The sequence below is a fragment of the Eleutherodactylus coqui genome, chromosome 12, assembly GCF_035609145.1.
Source record: "Eleutherodactylus coqui strain aEleCoq1 chromosome 12, aEleCoq1.hap1, whole genome shotgun sequence".
Classification (NCBI taxonomy): Eukaryota; Metazoa; Chordata; class Amphibia; order Anura; family Eleutherodactylidae; genus Eleutherodactylus; species Eleutherodactylus coqui.
The window spans coordinates 87,728,243-87,747,147 of NC_089848.1; the positions used below are offsets into that span (position 1 = coordinate 87,728,243).

At 44.6% G+C, this 18,905-nt stretch overlaps 1 protein-coding gene across 1 annotated transcript in view; it reads right to left on the reverse strand.

Moving 5' to 3' along the window:
* ASNS (asparagine synthetase (glutamine-hydrolyzing)) overlaps positions 1–4,776 on the reverse strand; it is a 45,296-nt gene extending 40,520 nt beyond the window's left edge. Inside the window, exons 1-2 of the mRNA XM_066585024.1 lie at positions 4,658–4,776; positions 829–1,099 (exon numbers count right to left, since the gene is read on the reverse strand). Of these exons, the coding sequence (XP_066441121.1) occupies positions 829–1,077 (249 nt within the window). The 5' untranslated portion in view covers positions 1,078–1,099; positions 4,658–4,776. The remainder of the gene's footprint in view (positions 1–828; positions 1,100–4,657) is intronic.
* Between the last annotated feature and the right edge of the window lie 14,129 nt (positions 4,777–18,905).

Genomic DNA, 18,905 nt, shown 5'->3' on the forward strand with positions numbered 1-18,905 from the left:
AACTGGGTCGTTCTCACACGGACGCGTCAGATTCTGCATACGGGAGCCTGCAGTGGAATTCGGCTCTGACTGTGACCGACACGCCGCAAACCTGTCATTTCTTTACTGCGGATGACCGCGGTCACTCGCCGTCGGTCATGCGCAGTAGAAATTTAAATTAAAAAAAATATTTGTATGGGATGGGCCGCGGGTGGGACAACTTCCATCGACTTTAATGGAATCCGTCCGTACGGATCACACTGAAAAATAGAATATGCTGCAATTAACCTTGCAGAAATAGCATTCACTATCAGCTCATCTGAGTGAATATGCAAACGTTCTATTCTTTCAATGTATGCAGAATATCGTGGATCGTCTTCGCGGGTGACAATTACGGATTCCGCAATAGAAATCTGATCGTGTGAGATCGACGTTAAGGTCCTTTTACACACAAAGATGATCGCTCAAAATTCGCTCAAAAGATAATCATTGCGTGTAAATGTGCCCATCTTTACTTTTCTACTGAACAATGATTTTATGTTCGGCATAAAATCCATCGTTCAGCAGAAGAGCTGATAGCAGGGACTTCACGCTGTGTTCTCCACGAGGAGCGCTGATAACATTGTCTCAGCAGTCAGCCCAGCCGCAGAACAAAGAGAATGTATTTAGAGAACAGACCTCCCACTGTTCTTTGAATATAGCTCCCAGCTGCTCACATGCATTAATAAGCTACTAATTGGCATTAGTAGCAATTAGTAGTTTATGCAAAATTATCACTCAAAAGCTGCCTTTTAAACGATCACCTTTTGTGTAAAGAGGCCTTAAGTCTCGGAGGGGGAGGGGGTGTACCTGCTTATAATTGTAAATCTCTCCATTGTAGCACAGCCATAGATAAGGAAACTTCTTTATACGCAGAGGCTGCATGCCATATAACTGATCCACAATCGCCAGCCGGTGAAAACCAAAACAGCAGTTGGTGAATCCGTTCACATTTTCAAATCGAAACGCGTCAGGACCACGATGTGCAATTTTCATGGCACTGAGACATTGCACTGAAAGGCATTCATCGCTGCCAAACAGTGCCCATATACCGCACATCCTGGAGGCTCGCTCTCCGCACCTGAAAGGGAAGCAAACAGGGCATTTATCATCCAGGACTATAATACTGACGGCTAATTCTTAAAGAGGCTTTACTACCAAATACATTTATCTCCTCTCTACAGGATAGGGGATAAGTATCTACCCAAATGGGGGTCCAACTGCTAGGAGCTTCAGCAATGCCAAATGCCCCTCTAAATGGAATGGTGGTGCACGTGTGTGACCTCTGACCCATTAACTTCTACAGGATGGACGTTCTATATAGGGACAATATATAGATACTGTACAATGGCCACTATATTAGAGACCCCCATCAAGTAACATATTCGAACTTCTTTTACTTCACAAGCGCAGCAATTTGTCATGACGTAGATTCCACTAGCTGTTGATACGGCTCTGCAGGAATATTGGCCCTTGCGGACAGGAAGCTTCTTGTAGCTGCCTCAAATTAGAAGGAGGTGCTGTCATGTTCTGATCAGCTAAGGCTAGTTTTACACGGACGATCACGATTTTGCCGCGAGAAAATCGCAGAGATATCGCATCTGTGTTTTGGGCGATATCCCTGCGTTTTCTCACGGCAATGTCACGATTTTGCGTCGCTACAAAGTTGTGCATAGGGCTACAAAGTCACGCAACTTTGTAGGCTCTTTTGCCAGGATTTGAAATATAAGCCCTACCCTGAAAATAAGAGCTGGCTGCATTCCAAAAAAAAAAACCAATATATCACCTAATAGGCGCTGTCCGCTCTGCTGCACATTTCTTCCTGAAGCTGCGGCACTTGTCTGTAGTCTTCTGTCAGCGCTTCCTGGTGAGGCAGTTTGAAAACCCTGCCTCCAGGAAGCACTGGCTCTGATTGGTTCTTGAGCGCTGCGGCTCAGCCAATCACTGCAGCGCTCGATGAACTAATCACAGCCATTCATTTCGATGGCCGTGATTGGTTCATTGAGCGCTGCAGTGATTGGCTGGGCCGCGGCACTTGAGAACCAATCAGAGTCAGCGTTTACTGTAGGCGGGGATTTTGAACACCTGACCAGGAAGCACTGGGGGAAAACTACAAGCAAGTTCCGGGGACCTGCGAGGAGAAGTGAAGCGGAGCAGTCAGCGTCTGTTAGGTGATGTATTGTGTTTTTTTTATGCAGATAGGGTTTATTTTAGGGCTCAAAAAGCAGTATTTTCTACTGTAAAAGTTGTATCACACCGCACGAAAACCGAGTTTTCATGTGATGCAACACATAGGAAGGCTCCATAGGAAAACATGGGAAATAAAAATTTTAAAAAATCACACATCGCAAAAAGAGCATGCCACGATTTTTTGTTCTCTCAACATCGCATCAGTGAAATCATCGCTAATAGGAAGGAAACCGTTGTAAATCATTGGGTTCCTAATATGTTTTTTTACTGACTCTCGCATCACACGAAAATCGCACGATTTTCTCTGCCGTGTAAAAGAACCCTAAAGGTTCATCAATTCATGCTGCTTGCCCCAAATTCTGAACCTCCCATCAAAATCAGAAATCTGGATTCATCTGACCAGGTGATGTTTTTCCACTGCTCAGTGATACAATTGTTGCACTATTTTGCCTACTGGAGTCTCGTCTTTCTTTTTCACTTAGAAAGTAATGGTGCCGGTGGTGGTCGTCTGTTATTATAGCCCATCTGTGATAAGGAGTGAGTTGGAGCGCCAGCGTTATATTCGGTTGCTCTTGACCATGAAGCATCTGTTCATCAGATAAGTTCTTGACATCCTCCTCTGACCCCTTTTAGTGATGAATTGTTTCTGTCCACAGGATCCCCTTTCGCTGGATGTTTTTCTCGATCCCACCATTCTCGGTATACTCTCCACACCGCTGCACGGGAAAACACCACAAGGTTGGCAGCGAAATCCTGGCCCGGCTACTCTGGCACCGATGGGCCGACCTCGTTGGCAATCGCTGGATTTTCCCATCTAATGTGGATTCACACTAAAACTGATCCATGGAAAACTTGATTTTATGCTGCACTTTGGGGTCACGGGGATGATTTCCATATGGGGAGGTACCAATTGTGAAAGGTCTGGTGTGTCTAATACAGTGGCCACTCAGTGTGTGTATGTATGTATGGCAATCTATGCACTGTTTGGCAGTATATATTACTATAGGAGGTCTGTATAGCTTTATATGAGTACCATTGAGCACTGTATGCACACTGTATGGCTCTTTATAGGTACAGCATAGCTCTGTGTAGCCACAATGTTGACTTCTAGGTGTTTTGGTTGGCACTTAGTGGCACAACATGTGTATGTGGGCAGAGTATAGTATGACTGTGTGGGTATTGTTGGGCTTTATGTGAGAACTATATCCATTAGGTATATGAAGTATAGATGTCAGCAATTTATATTCAGATTGTATCTAGACAATATATGGCACTAACAACACTGTATGTGGGCAGAGTATGGTATGACTGTGTGGGTGTTTTCCGGCTTGTATCTGGACAATGTATGGCACTAACAACACTGTATGTGGCATATGGGTTCAGAGTGGCGCTTTCTGGGCAAGGTATACTATAGTGAAGAGGTCAGAGAACCTGTCACAATCGCTGAGCACTACTGTGCCATACTGCACCCATATGTGGCATATGGGTGCAGTAAGGCACTTTCGGGGCATGTTATACTATAATGGAGAGGTCAGAGAACCTGTCCCAATCACAGCCTGGATGAGGATTAGACAATAGATGTTGGCAGCCTAGGGCCCAGATATATCTCTGGCCTAGAGCCATGCACTCCTCATTATAGGTCTCCTGCCAGTGACTGATCACCTGACATACTGTAAAGGGAGGGAGGGCAGTGCAGCGCAGTGCTAGGCACTGGCAACAAACGCTGACACTGCTGGAATAAGGAAAAAATGCCATGTGGCACTGGGATGCTTAAAGGGAGAGAGGGGTCGATTTTTTTTTCTTTTTCAGAAACAGCGCCACTCTTGTCCATGGCCATGTGTGGTATTGCAGCTCAGCTCCATTCAAATAATCTGGACATTCCTTTCAAATGCTGAGTATTGGGGAGTTTTGCAGCCATTTTCTTAGCTTGTACCAACAATGGCCACAATGTGCCAACCCCCTACTCTCCACTGACAGAACACACAAGCCGCAGTAGTACCTGACAGCGGCAGGGAACTGAATTACCCTTTCAGCAGCTCTTTCCTTTCTACTGCTACTGATCTCAGAATATGGACCTCAAACAGTTGCAGGACTTCCAGAACTTTTCTACTACTTACAGAACTTGTAGAACTACAACTCCCAGCATGGCGACGTAACTCCCAGACACAGTGAGCGGCTCTGATTTACTATCACTATAGATAGTCTTTATTCTATATTATTCTAGAATGATCCTATTCTATATATTATACTATACCCAATGGTATCCCACAATGGTGGGGGCTGACACGGTACGTGAATCGGCTCTACGAAGTGTTCTGAATAGAATGGCGCATATTTAATAATTGTCAGCAAAAATATTCCTATAAAATGTGAATCTCAATTATAAATGTTATCCGTTCCCTGACATATGGCGCCGGCTGCACAGTTATAAGCTGATAATAAACGTCACCTTCTCCAATAGCCAGTCAATGGGATTCCTGTATCAGTAGGTGTCTGGAAGCGCTGGAGTCACCCGGCAGCTGCTCGCTGTTCTCCACACTGGCACAATATGGAAATGCAAATTTCCCATTGTAAGCACCTCTCCCATTGACTGCGGGTCGGAGCGCTCTCATTGGCGGGGGCGGCCTTCCTGTCCTCATTGGGCGCACATCACACGCTTCTTGCACTGCTTTCATTCCTGCAGTAGAGTGACGTTCCGGGAATATATCAGTGTGTAGACTGCTATAACCTGTATCTAAGCTGAGCCAGCGTATCTAAGGAAGCTGTGATTGTTCCCAGCAAGAGAAACCAAGTAATCTTGTAGATATGATACATTGTAATGGCTTACCAAAATACATGATGTTAATGTGAAATAGATCCGAAGGGGCATGCATAATTAATTTATACATACGTATGACAAGGCACAGACATGGATGTGATTAATTTGCACTTAAAAGAATACTACAACAGAAATACAAACCTCTTCGAAAGCTGTCATGTATAATACAGTCTGCTGACCCACTGTATCTAAGCCCATCATGTGTGATACTGTCTGCAAATCCAGTGTATCTAACCCTATCACATATGACACAGTCTGCAGACCTAGTGTATCCAAATCTGTCACGTATGATACAATGTGTAAAGCCATGCAAGCCTATTATGCGTGATACTATCTACTGATTCATTGTATCATATGTCATACAGTCTGCAATGCCAGTGTATCAAAACTGGTCTTGTGTGTTACTCTGGTGCTGAGCTTGTGTATCCAAGCCCTTCATGTGTGATACAGTCTGCAAAGGCATCCAAGCCCACTTTGTGCTTTACTAACTTCTGATTCAAAGCCTATCATATGTAATAAAGTCTGCAAAGCCTGAACATCTAATCCTGTGTGATACTATCTGCAGAGCTAATGTATCATGTATGATACAGTCTGCAATGCCAGTGTATCTAAGCCAAGTATATGTGGTACCATTTGCTGATCTAGTGTCTCAAAACCCATCACATATGATACAGTCTCTAATGCCATTGTAACTAAGCCTATCATATGTGATAGTATCGGTTTATTCAGTATATCCATACCTATGACGTGCGATATAGTCTGCAGAGTCTTGTATCTAAGCCTATCGTGTATAATACAGTCTGCAATGCCAATGTATCTAAGCCTATCCAGTGTGATACTGTCTGCTGTTGCCGTGTGTCTAAGCTTATCATGTGTGATACTATCTAAAGGCTCTGGTATCTTAGGGCTCCTTCACACCAACGTATTATGCGCACGGCTTTTGTGTGCGGAATATGCTATACCAATCGCGGGATACGAGCGTAATAAAGATCAAAGCCATCCTTCATGTATCTAGTGTGATACTGTCCACTATTGCGGTGCGTCTAAGCTTACCGTGTGATAATGGCGGCAGACTCTTGTATCTAAGCATCTCAGGTGTGATTCTGTCCGCTATTGCAGATTGTCTAAGCCTATGAAGTGTGATACTGTCTATGGATTCTTGTATCTAAGCCTGTCAAGTGTAATACTGTCTGCTATTGCGGTGTCTCTAAGCTTATTGTGTGTGATACTGTCAACAGACTCTTGTATCTAAGCCTATCAGGTGTGATACTGTCTGCTGATCTGGTGTGTCGAAGCTTATTTGGATACGGTCTGCTAATTCAGTGTATCTAAGCCTGACATTTCTGATACAGTCTGTGGAGTTATGTATCTAACTCTGTACATTGAAGCTCTGCTGCTTCCTCACATGGTAACAGTAAACATGGAGGGCAGGACAAGAGGCTCCTCCCAGCACCTGTCACCTCACACGGCCCAATGGCGGCGGGCGTTACATAAGCCTCTCGCCGCCTCACGACACCGCAGCCCGGAGTTTCATCATGAAGTGCTGCAGACCACGAGGCTGAGATTTAGCCAAGAACCAGCTTCCCTAACGGACGGACCTCCCCTCCCCCCCATATATCCCGCTCTGCTATTATATCCACACATATGTAATAACCTCCGCCAGATGCTTTATTAACCCCTTAGTAACCGCTTTAGGCGGCGGCTATACTGCAACTTTCAGTCACCTGAGAATTGCGATAAAACCGTGAAGCGACTACAACTGTTCCGTGAAATTAAATTCCTACACTTCAGCACTCCCGGCCTCGTGTGATTCCAGATTATCAGAATTATCTGAACTATCAGATGCCGACTGAGTAATAAGCACAGCCACCAAGCGTAAGCCACATATTACACAGGGCGTATACCAGAGCACATGGGGGTTGTATCCTGTGAAGATGGACAATTACAGAATACAGACTGCCCTATATCTGCCTCTCCACACTGCTGGCGGCAGCTGAGAGCAGGAGCTAATATGACCCCGCCACCACACTCTCCTGAAAGCCATCTAAAAGAAAATCTGTCCTCGTTGCCCATAGCAACCAATCACAGCGCAGCTTTCATATTTTATACTGCTGAGGTGAAATCAAAGCTGCGCTGTGATTGGTTGCTACGGGCAACAGAGACAGAGTTTCTTTTAGACGGCTTTCAGAAGAGTGCGGTGGCGGGCTAATTGTCCGTGGGCCGTCCTGTACTATCAGAATTACTAGGGTTTATAAAGGGACCGATATAATAATGGCAATCGTTCAATGTAATTCTCTAAATATTCGGTGAAGTGGATACAATCCGGAGCTTCAGCTTAAGGTTGCCTGTCCACTGGCATAACGATATCCCGCAGCAGATCTCCGCCGCGAGAGCCGCCGCCGGGAGAGGAGACAGCTGACGGTTCTCTGCACTGATCCTATCTGACAGATAGGCTCACCACAGAGAATTGCGGCAAATCGGAGCATGCTGGGACTTGAATCTCGCGAGCGGAGAATCGCTATGATTCTCCGCTTGTGGACGCCGCGGCTGCGCTTTCCATAGCGTGGAATCACGCCCGTGGACATGCAGCCCTAAGTGACTACAACAACCCCTCTGTGTGATTAGAATAGCATCCGACTTTGGGCTGGAGATGATGCAATGAAGTATTGCATTAGCTATAAGGCCGGCTACACATGAGCATAAGCGCAATTGCATACGCCTTAGCGCAATAAGTACGAGGATTTTTTGGGCACATTTTGGCGTATTTTACTGTATTTTCTGCTCACAGGACAAACACAGCAATGGAAACGGCCAATTCGTCTAATGAGTTCCAGATGTGTTCTTTTTTCAGTGGAATTGCGAAGTGTATCACACATCTCCTTGTGTATTGCGGGTGCATTCGTGCAACCAAATTGCGCATGCCAAAATACACACATGTGAATGAACCAATTCGCATCAATGGGTTCTATTCTCTGCGTATTGCACACACAAATGTGTCCGTGTGAAGCCGACCTCATGCTGTAGTCCGGGTTACTTCTCGCGGAGCCACGGTATATATATTTAGGGCTCGTTCACACGGCTACTTGCACACAGACTATTTGTATTTCCAAGAAATCAGTCCAAAAACCGGACAGAAGTCCGAGTAAAAAAAACGGCCAATTCTTTGATGAAACTAGCACATGCGTACGTGTGGGGTTCTGCACATTGGACAGCGCACGGAGGTTTGTCCGTGTGCTGTCCGATACAAGTTGTGCCTGAGAATATCAGGCACAACTTTAAAATCGTCCGTGAGCAATTAGCCCCTCACAAGAGCGTTTGCATATTTGTACGCACCTGAGCGCTGCTTATTAGCGGAATATACAATGCTCTTTTGCGCGCGCTTCAACGTATTTTTCTCGTACTGTTTGCACCGGCAGGGAATGTTAATTTGCTTGCAGCAAACAAAGATGCGCCGATTGAAATGGCTAATTAGTCTAATGAGTTGCAGATGTGTTCTTTTACTGCGCAATTACGTAGTGTTTCACGTATCTGCTAGCATATTTTGGGTGCATATGCGCACCCCCATTGACTTCTATGGGATCTTTGGGTGCGCAGGAAAATAAAGCATGCTAAGGGATTTTTTTTTGCTCAACCCAAATACACAGTAAAATTTTGTGCATTTGAAGAACCCCAGTGATATCAATGGGTTCTATTCTCTGCAATTGTGTGAGCAAATATGCTCATGGCACACCTAAGGCTTCTTTCACACAGTTTCCTATGGGAACGTTCAGATGATAATCATGGCCGCATAACGGGACAAAACAAAGCCCTCCACAGTGCAGCGCCCCCTATATTGCCTCCCTCATTTCAATCCATCACTCAGTCCAGACTCTCCGCTCTGCTAACAAAACCAGACTGAGTGCCCCTTTAATTCGAACTTCTCATTCTCGCCTCCAAGACTTCTCCAGAGCAGCACCAGTCCTCTGGAACGCACTACCAAAGGCTACCCGGGCAATCCAGGACTCGCAGAACTTCAGGCGTGCTCTAAAAACGCACCTCTTCAGGGAGGCATACCGCATTCCCTAAACAAACCCCTCTGTACTCCGCCTGATAACATGCTCCCTGACCTACTGACTGCAATCCCTGCTAGCCGTCATAAACCGCTCCTGCAGTCACACCGTTTCTGCCGTCACACGGCTAAATGTCTGACCATTGTCTGTGTATAACATCGCTCACTCTCCACCTCGCCATACCGTGCACATCTCCAGCCCCTTTACCTTCTGTATCACCCCATTACTTGTAGTATGTAAGCTCGTTGGAGCAGGACCCTCACCCCTATTGTATCAATCAACTGATTACTATGTAACCGTGGTTCTGTAATGTTTGTACTTCTGCCTTTCTGTATTCCTCCTGTCTATGTAAGCGCTGCGGAATATGTTGGCGCTATACACTAAGATTATTATTATTATTGATTTCAACGGATTTCAGTAGTTTCGTTTTCGCTATCAGGATTCTCGCCTGTTAATTGTACGGGTGAGAAAACACAGGACCTGCCCTACCTTTCCTGCATGTAGTGAATACTATCTTCCCAATATTTCTACAAACTCCTGCCCTATGGCGCAAAGTTTGAACAGCCAGCGAAAATTTTAAAAAAAATTGTTTATGGGCAACTGCGCTCCATATCAGCGAGCAAAATTGTGCATACAGCTGCCTGAAACTGCTCTAATTCCAGGCCCGACAAACCTGGGCAGATGTGCACTAAGTCAGGGGGTCTCCACTTCACTTGGTGATCAGAGATGGGTCAGATGGGCCCCTTGATTTGGATTTGAAGCATGTTAACCCCTTAGTGACCACCCCATGGACTTTTTACATCCTGCTTTACTGGGCTTTAATCCCCAGGGACGTAAAAACGCGCTTCCCCTGGGGATTAAAGCCCTGCAGGCTGTGGATGTGACAGTTTTATGCTGGCGTTTACCGGAGGTAGACAACATCCTGGAGCTCTCATAGGGGGCCGCGGGAATCCCCCCTGGTCACACGCTCGCATTAAAGTCATTGAAAAGTAAAATAAAGTTAAAGTTTCAGCTCCCCTTACAGATCGGATACATAGGGGAACCTGAGGATACTCACCCCCCATCCTCCACGATGTCCTGTGGTGTTCTGGTCCTCCAGGACCAAAAGCCAGAGTCTGCACATGAGTGCCAGACGTCATTACGTCAGCCGCATGCACAAAAGCCTTAAAGGGAAAGCTGTCACCAGGAGCCGCTGTATGTGGTTCCCAGTCACATGATCGCTGTTATCCAACGGATAACAGTGATCATGTAAAAATAAAAAGTGTAAAAAAAGAAAAAGTTTGTTTGAGATGAAATTACGTATCTAAGGCACTCGGATTTATGGCGGAATGGCAGCCACATGCACAAAAGCCACGGATCGCCAGGATAACTTAAAATCTCCCTGCTCCTGGCTATCAAACATATCCGAGAGCCTGGAAATTTCATAGGGGGCCGCGGTATGCGGCCCTTGGTCACGTGATCGCTGTTATCCAAAAACGTTTAAAAAAGTTAGTTTCACCACCCGTCACGGATCCAATCTGTGAGGGGAGGTGAAATTACTTTCCTAAGTCCTCCGGCGATGTCCCCTGATGGGATTCTTATCCACGGACCTTTCCCCAGCTTTGGCGTATGTGCCTGTTGCCAAACTGCCACACAGAAGCTGGAGAGGACCCAGGAAATTCAAAATCTCCTTGCTCCTGGCTACTGAAAGGTAGCCGAGAGCCTGGAGCAGTGACCGAGGGCCATGATGAACAGTCTCCGGTCACGTGATCGCCGTTATCCAATGGATAATAGCGATTACGTAAAAGTTAAAAGACAGTTGAAGTGTAATGCTCCTTTTGGTTTGGGACCCGTTGTGCATACGGACAGAAGATTAGGGCCACAATGGGTATGTCTCTGAACAGAGGACAAACAGGGGCATCCATTTTGGGGTGAAAGTCTTCATTCCTATGTGTGCTGTACAAAAAAATGTTTTTAAAATGACACAATTGCCAAAAAAATGAAAATCGCAATTTTTCCTTCTGCTTTGCTTAGATTCATTAAAAAACTGTGGGGTCAAAATAGGCAGTAGACCTCTAGATGAATTCGTTAAGGGGTCTAGTTTTCAAAATGGGGTCATTTGTGGGGGGGATCTGTGTCATTTTGGACACTCAAGGGCTCTACAAGTGGGCAATGGGGGCTAAATCACCTTCAAGCAAAATGTTTGTTCTGAAAGCCACCAGCTGCTCCTTTCGGTTTGAGCCCCGTTGTGCATACGGACATAAGATTAGGGCCATAAGGGGTATGTTTCTGAACACAGGACAAACAGGGGGATCCATTTTCGGTGCAAATCCTCATTTTCATGTGCATTATAGGGGAAAAACTGTCTTTAAAATTACATATTTGCCAAAATATGAAATTTTATTTTTGCTCCTCTAAATTGCATTAACTCCTGAAAAGAAATTGTGGGGTCAAAATACTCAGGACACCCCTCAGTGGACACATTAAGGGGTGTATTTTTCAACATGGGGTCATTTGTTGGGGTATCTATCATTCTGACACCTATAAGCCTTTGCAATCTTGGCTTGGTGTAGGAAAACAAAATACCGTATATACTGGCGTATAAGACGACTTTTGAACCCCGAAAAATCTGCTCTGAAGTCGGGGGTCGTCTTATACGCCAGTAATACAAAAAAAAAGAAAGTGTCAAAAAAAAATTCATTACTCACCCCCCCCGGCGTTCTGCGGCGCTGCTGCAGGCTGTCGCTCCCTCCTGGTCCCTGGCAGAGCATTGCTTTCTGGACGCAGGGCTTGAAATCCCCGCCTCCAGAAAGCTACTGTGATTAGCTAACACACGCCGTCAGCCAATCACAGCCATTCAATGACATCATTGTCATTGGCTGTGATTGGCTGAAGGCACGTGTGTTTTCTGGAGGCGGGGATTTCAAGCCCTGCATCCAGAAAGCAATGCTCTGTCGGGGACCAGGAGGGAGCGACATCCTGCAGCAGCGCCGCAGAACGCCAGGAGAAGTGAGTAATGATTTCTATTTTTTGCTCCGCTGTATTCCCGGCGTATAAGGTGACAGTTGGGGGGTCGTCTTATACGCCCCGTCGCCTTATACGCCGGTATATACGGTATTCCTCAAAATGTTAGCAATCAATGTTAAATTTGTACGTCTCCTAAATCATTTTAAAAAACTAAAGTTTTTCAAATGTGCATCCAGAATAAAGTAAACAGATGTAAATCTATATCTCATCAAAAATTTGTATACTATGTTTGCACATATTTGAGATATTGCAGTTGAAAATGTGAAAAAATAGCAATTTTTTCAAAATGTTTCTATTTTTGGTGCTTTTAATAAATATACAAAAATTCTATCGGTCTATTTTTACCACCTAAATGAAGTACAATATGTGGCGACAAAACAATCACTTGGATATGCAAAACCTTTACGGTGTTATTCTATGTTAAAGTGACACATGTCAGATTTCCAAAATTTGGCCTGGTCATTAAGGCGCAAACAGGCTTTGTCACTAAGGGGTTAAATTAAGAAATAAACAGCACGTACTCACCTCCAGTATTGCTCCCTGGCAGCTGAATTGGGCGCGCTGTCCCCTGTGTACTTCTGCGTTGTGCAAGCATGGTCGCTGAGGCCAGGAACTGAACTTACAGCTGGCGTGGAGCAATACAGGAGGTGACTGTGCTGTTTTGCTGGGTTTTTTTTACTACACACATGTGGACATTGGGGGCATTATTATTTAAAGTGGACATTACTTCTAAAATGGGGCAAAATTTCTAATTGGGGCATTATTTCTCAAAGGAGGCAAAGAGGCAAAAAGGGGGATTATTAATGAGTGGGGAAATAAAGAAGGCATTATTGTTAAGTAGGAGCACTTTCACTGTGTGAGGGTCACTATAAGCAGCACATAAGCCGGCACAGCATATTATATGCACAGGTTTTGCATGCGTAATACGCTGTACTGATCTCCAATAGGCTCCCATGTTGCCGCTCACATGAATACATGTGTGAAATACAAGCGCAAAAAAAAAAATCACAGCATATTCTATGTTGATGCATATTACGTGTGCATACATGCCAAGATAGTGCATGGTGATTAGCGGCATGCAGCAAGTACGCATATCATTGCGTGCCTGCTGTGCATCTCTTGCGTTCGGCACGCCAGGAATTGCGGCAGTCCAAGCCCACCCTTACTGTGTGCAAGCCACAGGCAGCAACAAAAATGGGGCAGTACTACTGTTTGGGGTGTCGAGGAATGGCAGGCATCACAGTAATCAGGGTACAATGAGGACACTATGCTTAACCCCTTCCCGCCCCTTGACGTAAGGGTACGTCATGGGAAAGGGGGGTACTTCCCGCAAAATGACGTACCCTTACGTCATAGATCTGCTATGATCTCGCGCTATCCCGCAGCGGGAACCTGCTGTCACTAGTAGCAATCTAAGTAGATCGCGGCAGGGAAATGGTTCACAGAGGAAGTGCGCTCCCTCTGTGACTCCAGCCGTCTCTCGCGATAATATCGCGGGAGCCCGGCTGGTTGTTATGGTAACAGGACGCCAGATACCGGCATCCTGTATTGCCATAGCCTGTGATAGCTATAGTAAGCGATAAGGCATGGCAGGAGAGAAGTCCTACCATGCCTTATCGTAGCGATCTGCAGTGCTGCAGTAAAAGTCTCTCAGAGGGACACAGATGGTGTAAAAAAAAGAGCAAAATAATGTACAAAACATAAGAAAAACTTTTTTTTATGCTTTTTCTCATATTTGCATTAAAAAATGTAAACAAATTAAAAATCCCACATATTTGGTATTGACGCATCCGTAACGATGTGTACAATAAATTAAATGCGCTTATTATCCTGCATGGCAAAAAGCATTAAAAAAATGCTTAAAAAACTGAGGCAAAATGCAAATTTTTAGCATTTTGCCTCCCAAAAAATGCAATAAAGGTGATAAAAAAAAGTGTGTACCACAAAATGGCACCAATAAAAACTACAGCTCATCTCGCAAAAAATAAGCCCTCAGAGAGCTCCATCCATCGAAAAATAAAAAAGTTACAGGACTTTGAATGCAGTGAGTTTAGAAAAAAATTATAATTTCCAAAAAAAGTGTTTTTATTGTGGAAAAGTGAAAAAACCTAAAAAAAAATATAAGAATTTTGGTATCGTTGTAGCCGTACCGTCCCGCAGAAAAAAATGTAGTGTATCATTTATGCTGCATAATTAACGCTTTAAAATAAAACCCCAAAAAATCTATGGCAGAATTGATGCGTTTTCTCTCCCTACGATCATAAAAAAAAATAATAAAAGTTTTACAATATAGTCTATGTAACCAGAAATGGTACCAATAAAAACTACAGCTCGCCACGCAAAAAACAAGCCCTTATACGGCCGAGTCGACGGAAAAATAAAAACGTTATGGCTTTTGAAAAATGGAGATGAAAAAATACCAAAAATCGTTTGGTCCTCAACGCCAAAATAGGCCATGCCATTAAGGGTTAAAAAAATATGCATTTTTCAAATTTTTTTTTTTTTATTCTTTATTTGCATTTTCAAGTAGTACAACCATAAAGTGTTTGATAATACAGTAGGCACAGTACTTGTTCCTTTGTACCCTCCATGTCTCCACTTTGCTAGATATGTGGGCTGGAGCAGGATAGCTTACTCCATATATTCTGGTAGTGCCCGGTGTTGGTGGGTTTCTGGTCGGACGTTTGGCGTATTACATCTAAATTTTCCACCTTCGTCCTTCCCAAATCACTTGCATTCTTTCTCCTTCATCTCAGTGATATCCCAATTTCTGTTTACAAGCGCTCTGTGATGGCCATCTGGTCAACGCAGCAAGAAGCTGTATTCCAAAAGTATGCCATCACACCTCCCCACCCACCATGTCGTTGTGGTTCAACATAATCCAGGAGATAATGGAGATGGAGGATCTCATGTATTAAAGGAACACAGGCAAAATTCTCCAAAACATGGCATTATTGGATGGAATTCCAAAACTCTGCAGAATTTAGATATGATATAACCTTGTTAGTAGCACTAACAGTAAATACATGAACTTTGCATCTGAATTTGCCAAATGACTTCTTCAGCAGCATAGTGTTGTTGCAGAACCCCTACATGAGACTGAGTAGATTGTTTGAGGGTTCACTGACTTTCCTCCGATCGGGCAGGCGTGTGGCTCATTGGTGTCCCTCGCTAACTTTCTGGGGATCATCACCTCCCACTGTGCCTCAAGGTTCGTTTGAAGCAGGACATTGTCTTTTACTTGTAGGCATTCCCACTGCTGCTGTATGGGTGGATCACTTGTCTAAGATGGGCCTTTTCTTTCTTTCCAGGTTTGTCTTGTTGAGCGACCCATCTCTTCACCTGAGACAGTTCCAGATCCTAATTCTGGACCTTGCTCTACTCAGCATTCATTTTTCCTAATACTGCTATTGGTGGTCAGACTTCTCCCCCTGACTGGGGGGGCTACTGTAGAAGGGAACATCTAAAAGTTGGGTGTCTCTTCATCTTCTAATGGGTCATCCACTTCTCCCACAGGGACTTTGAGTGTAACTCATGACAACGCATTTGCATTCATGTTCTCTGTCTTTGACCACTTTCGGATAGCGAGACTTTACTTCACCAGCTGGGCCACCCAATGCTGTTCCAGTGCTCCCAGTTTAGCTGTGTCCAGATGTGTTAGCAGGTTCCTGTCAGTCCAGACTTGTATCTCAGCCCCAGTTAAGCACTCTGAAAGCTTTTCTGTCGTAGTCCAGACTAAGACCTCATGTCCACGGGCGGAATTGAATTGCGGAATCTGTGCAGGGGAAACCCACGCGGACGATCCGCAGTTCAAGCCGGCCATAGACAATCATGGGGGTCTGCAGCTGAATTTAAGCATGTAGATTTGTTTTGCGGACCCTTTGGTCCGCAAAACAAATGGCAGCATGTTCCATTTTGCTGCGGGTCCTGCACGGACAACTTCCATTGAAGTCAATGGAAGCAGTCCGATCTGCAGCTTGGCCACCGCTAACACTGCAGACGGGCCGTAGATCCCGCGGGAAAAAAGGAGTTTGAAAAAAAAAAAACCTCCCACTGCGCATGTGTGCTGGCATACATCCACCAAGCAAAAGAAAGAAGATCCGGCCGGGATGCAGAAGACCCGCACAGGTAATTATGTGTCCTCGGTGGCGGGCAGGATGGGATTCCGACCTGCCGGTGGACATAAGGCCTAAGGCATGCAGCTGTAATTATTAGGTTTGCACTCTGAGTCCTGTAGAAATCGGCTAACATAAGCAATTACTCTCTCATGTCCATTTTGTACCCAGCATTGCTCTTAGACCATAGAGTCTGCCGTTGGTATACAGTAAGAACAGCTGATCAGAATCGTCATATACCAGAATAGGAGCAGTGGTCAGAGCTTCTTTTAATGCTCAGAATGTTTTTTCTTAAGTCTCATCCCATAAGATGGATCATTGGGGGGGGGGGGGGGGGGGGGGCAGCAGCTGTTCCTCCCAGAAGTTCATTCAAAGAGCCTGCAATTTTTGCAAAGTCTTTAATAAATCATCTGTAATGCCCTGCTAGGCCACAAAATGCTTCCAATTCTTATAAAGTCTGTGTTGCACAACAACTACCTTATCCTGAGAGGGCAGAGCCCCATATTTAGACACGGTTTGGCCCAAGTATTGAATCTCTCGCCTAAATAAGTGGCACTTCTTTGGTTTAACTTCCCGGCTCTGGGCCTGCAAGCTTTCCGTTACTTGTCCCTATCACTTTAGATGTTCAGTGAATGTAGCAATGTACACAATGATGTCTGCCAAATAGATGAGAGTAGCTTCAAAATTTAAGTCCTCTAAGCACTTTTCTATCAGCTGCTGAAAGGTTTCGGGTGTGTTCACTAACCCAAAGGGCATACAATGAAACTTATAAAGCCCTGTAGGTAGGTTGAAAGCCATCTTGTCTTTTATTGTGTTGGGCACCAGCCAGTATCCGCTGACGAGGTTGAAAGGTGAAAAATATTTAGCCTTTTCCAAAGCGGAGAGGGACTCTTCATTCTTTGGTTGAGGGTAAAAATCACAAACGGTACAGGCATTCAACTAGCGGTAGTCTATGCAGAATCTGATACTTACATCTTTCCTCTTCACGAGCACTACGGGGGCTGCCCAGGGACTTTGACTATTCTGAATGACTCCCAAATTCAGCATCTGGGTTAACAGATTCTGTCAATCTCAATACTGGCTAGGATTTCCTGAAGCCCGTTAGTTACTGCAGTATATTCTCTTCTTGTTTCTGGACTAAAGATGGGAAGGCCTGGAAAAAAAAACCTGAAAAATTAGGGGGAAAAAACTGTTTTTTTCCAAAGGCATTTTTTATGCTATATAGTTTGAACACCATGTCATAGATATATCATTCATCATTGGAAAAGAACATATTCTACACACTTTTTTTCTGAAAAAATGGCTTTGGAAAAAAAAAAACAGTTTTTTTTCCCTTTTTTTTCCAGGCCTTCCCATCTCTACTCTAGCAAGCAAGTGTGCTCTCAAATTTCCAATGCTTCCTGCTTCCCCATAAACATCCTCTAATAACTTGATAATGGTGTCCACAGTCTGATGGAGATTGGCCGTAGAAGCTTCTGTTAATAGAGAAGTAATATGCGGTTATTTAGAAACGTTAGATAATCTAACAGACTCTAATTTAAAGTGCACTTAACTCTAATGTGAGTGGGGTACGGTAACAATATTTTAAAAAATCACAAAGATCAGCAACACACTTCACCTGTAGAACACGTGGTAGTATCATCAAACATTTCAACCCAGCAATGACGGTCGCCTACACACAGTCTGAAAGTAATGCAAGGGCTGCCCAATAACTTGTCCACAACTAGCAGATGTATGTATGTTCCTCTGGTGTCAGGTCAAGTTGCGTATTTCAATTGGCAGGCCTGCTTATAAGTCACTATCTGTGTGCACAGGTGAGGCATTTTCCTGAGGGCCTACCTCACTTACATATATCCACCGTGTTTGGTACTGAAATGTAGGTGACATGTCTTTAAATGTTTGTTGAGGGTACCCCGATTCACAGAGCTGCAGGACGACGTGAATCATTGTAGCAGTCTCTCTAGCTGTAGTCCTCCCAGCTTTGTTCTATCAGCGATGTCAGTTCTGGCACGTTATTGAGCTGCGCTCCTCAAACACTGGCTGCCTCCTTTCTTGTGCAACTGCCCCACTCTAACAGGCACAGATTGTCCAGGACACGTCTCATATGGATCCCCAAGCCAACTCATCTCTCCTTTTGCAGCTCTCTGTACTGGATCTCCCACCTGGCCTCTGAAGCCGATGGAAAGTCACATACAACACTCCATAGAGAAGTACACAAACTGCAGTAATGTAGGGCCGCCAGTAGAGGTCACCCTTAAATCATCTAGAATACATAACTATAGGAACCATAACAGAGTTCATTGCACCACAAACTCGAAACTGGGCTCACTTCATACATGGAGTACCACAGGTGGCATTATTACTATCTTGGATCATTTAAAAGGGAGATTGTGTAAAAGTGTAGAGAATGTAGGGAGGGTGATGGAAAAGCAAAGAGCCAAAGATGTCTGTGTGTTAAATTCCACAGAGGCAAGTTGGGGCCGGGAGAAGTTATCATGGCGATCTTGGCCGGATACAGAAGAAAAGGGGAACTGAACAGCTCCAGTCAGAAAGGACGTCACCTGTGATCATTGAATATAATGGTAGTATAATCACATATGGTCTGCAAAACATCTGTGTGGAGCTGGTAGGTACCGTTATATGGCCATTGCATGCCTTGCTGCTGAATTTCTGCTATGTGTGTTACACACTGCAAAGGGGTGTACTGCC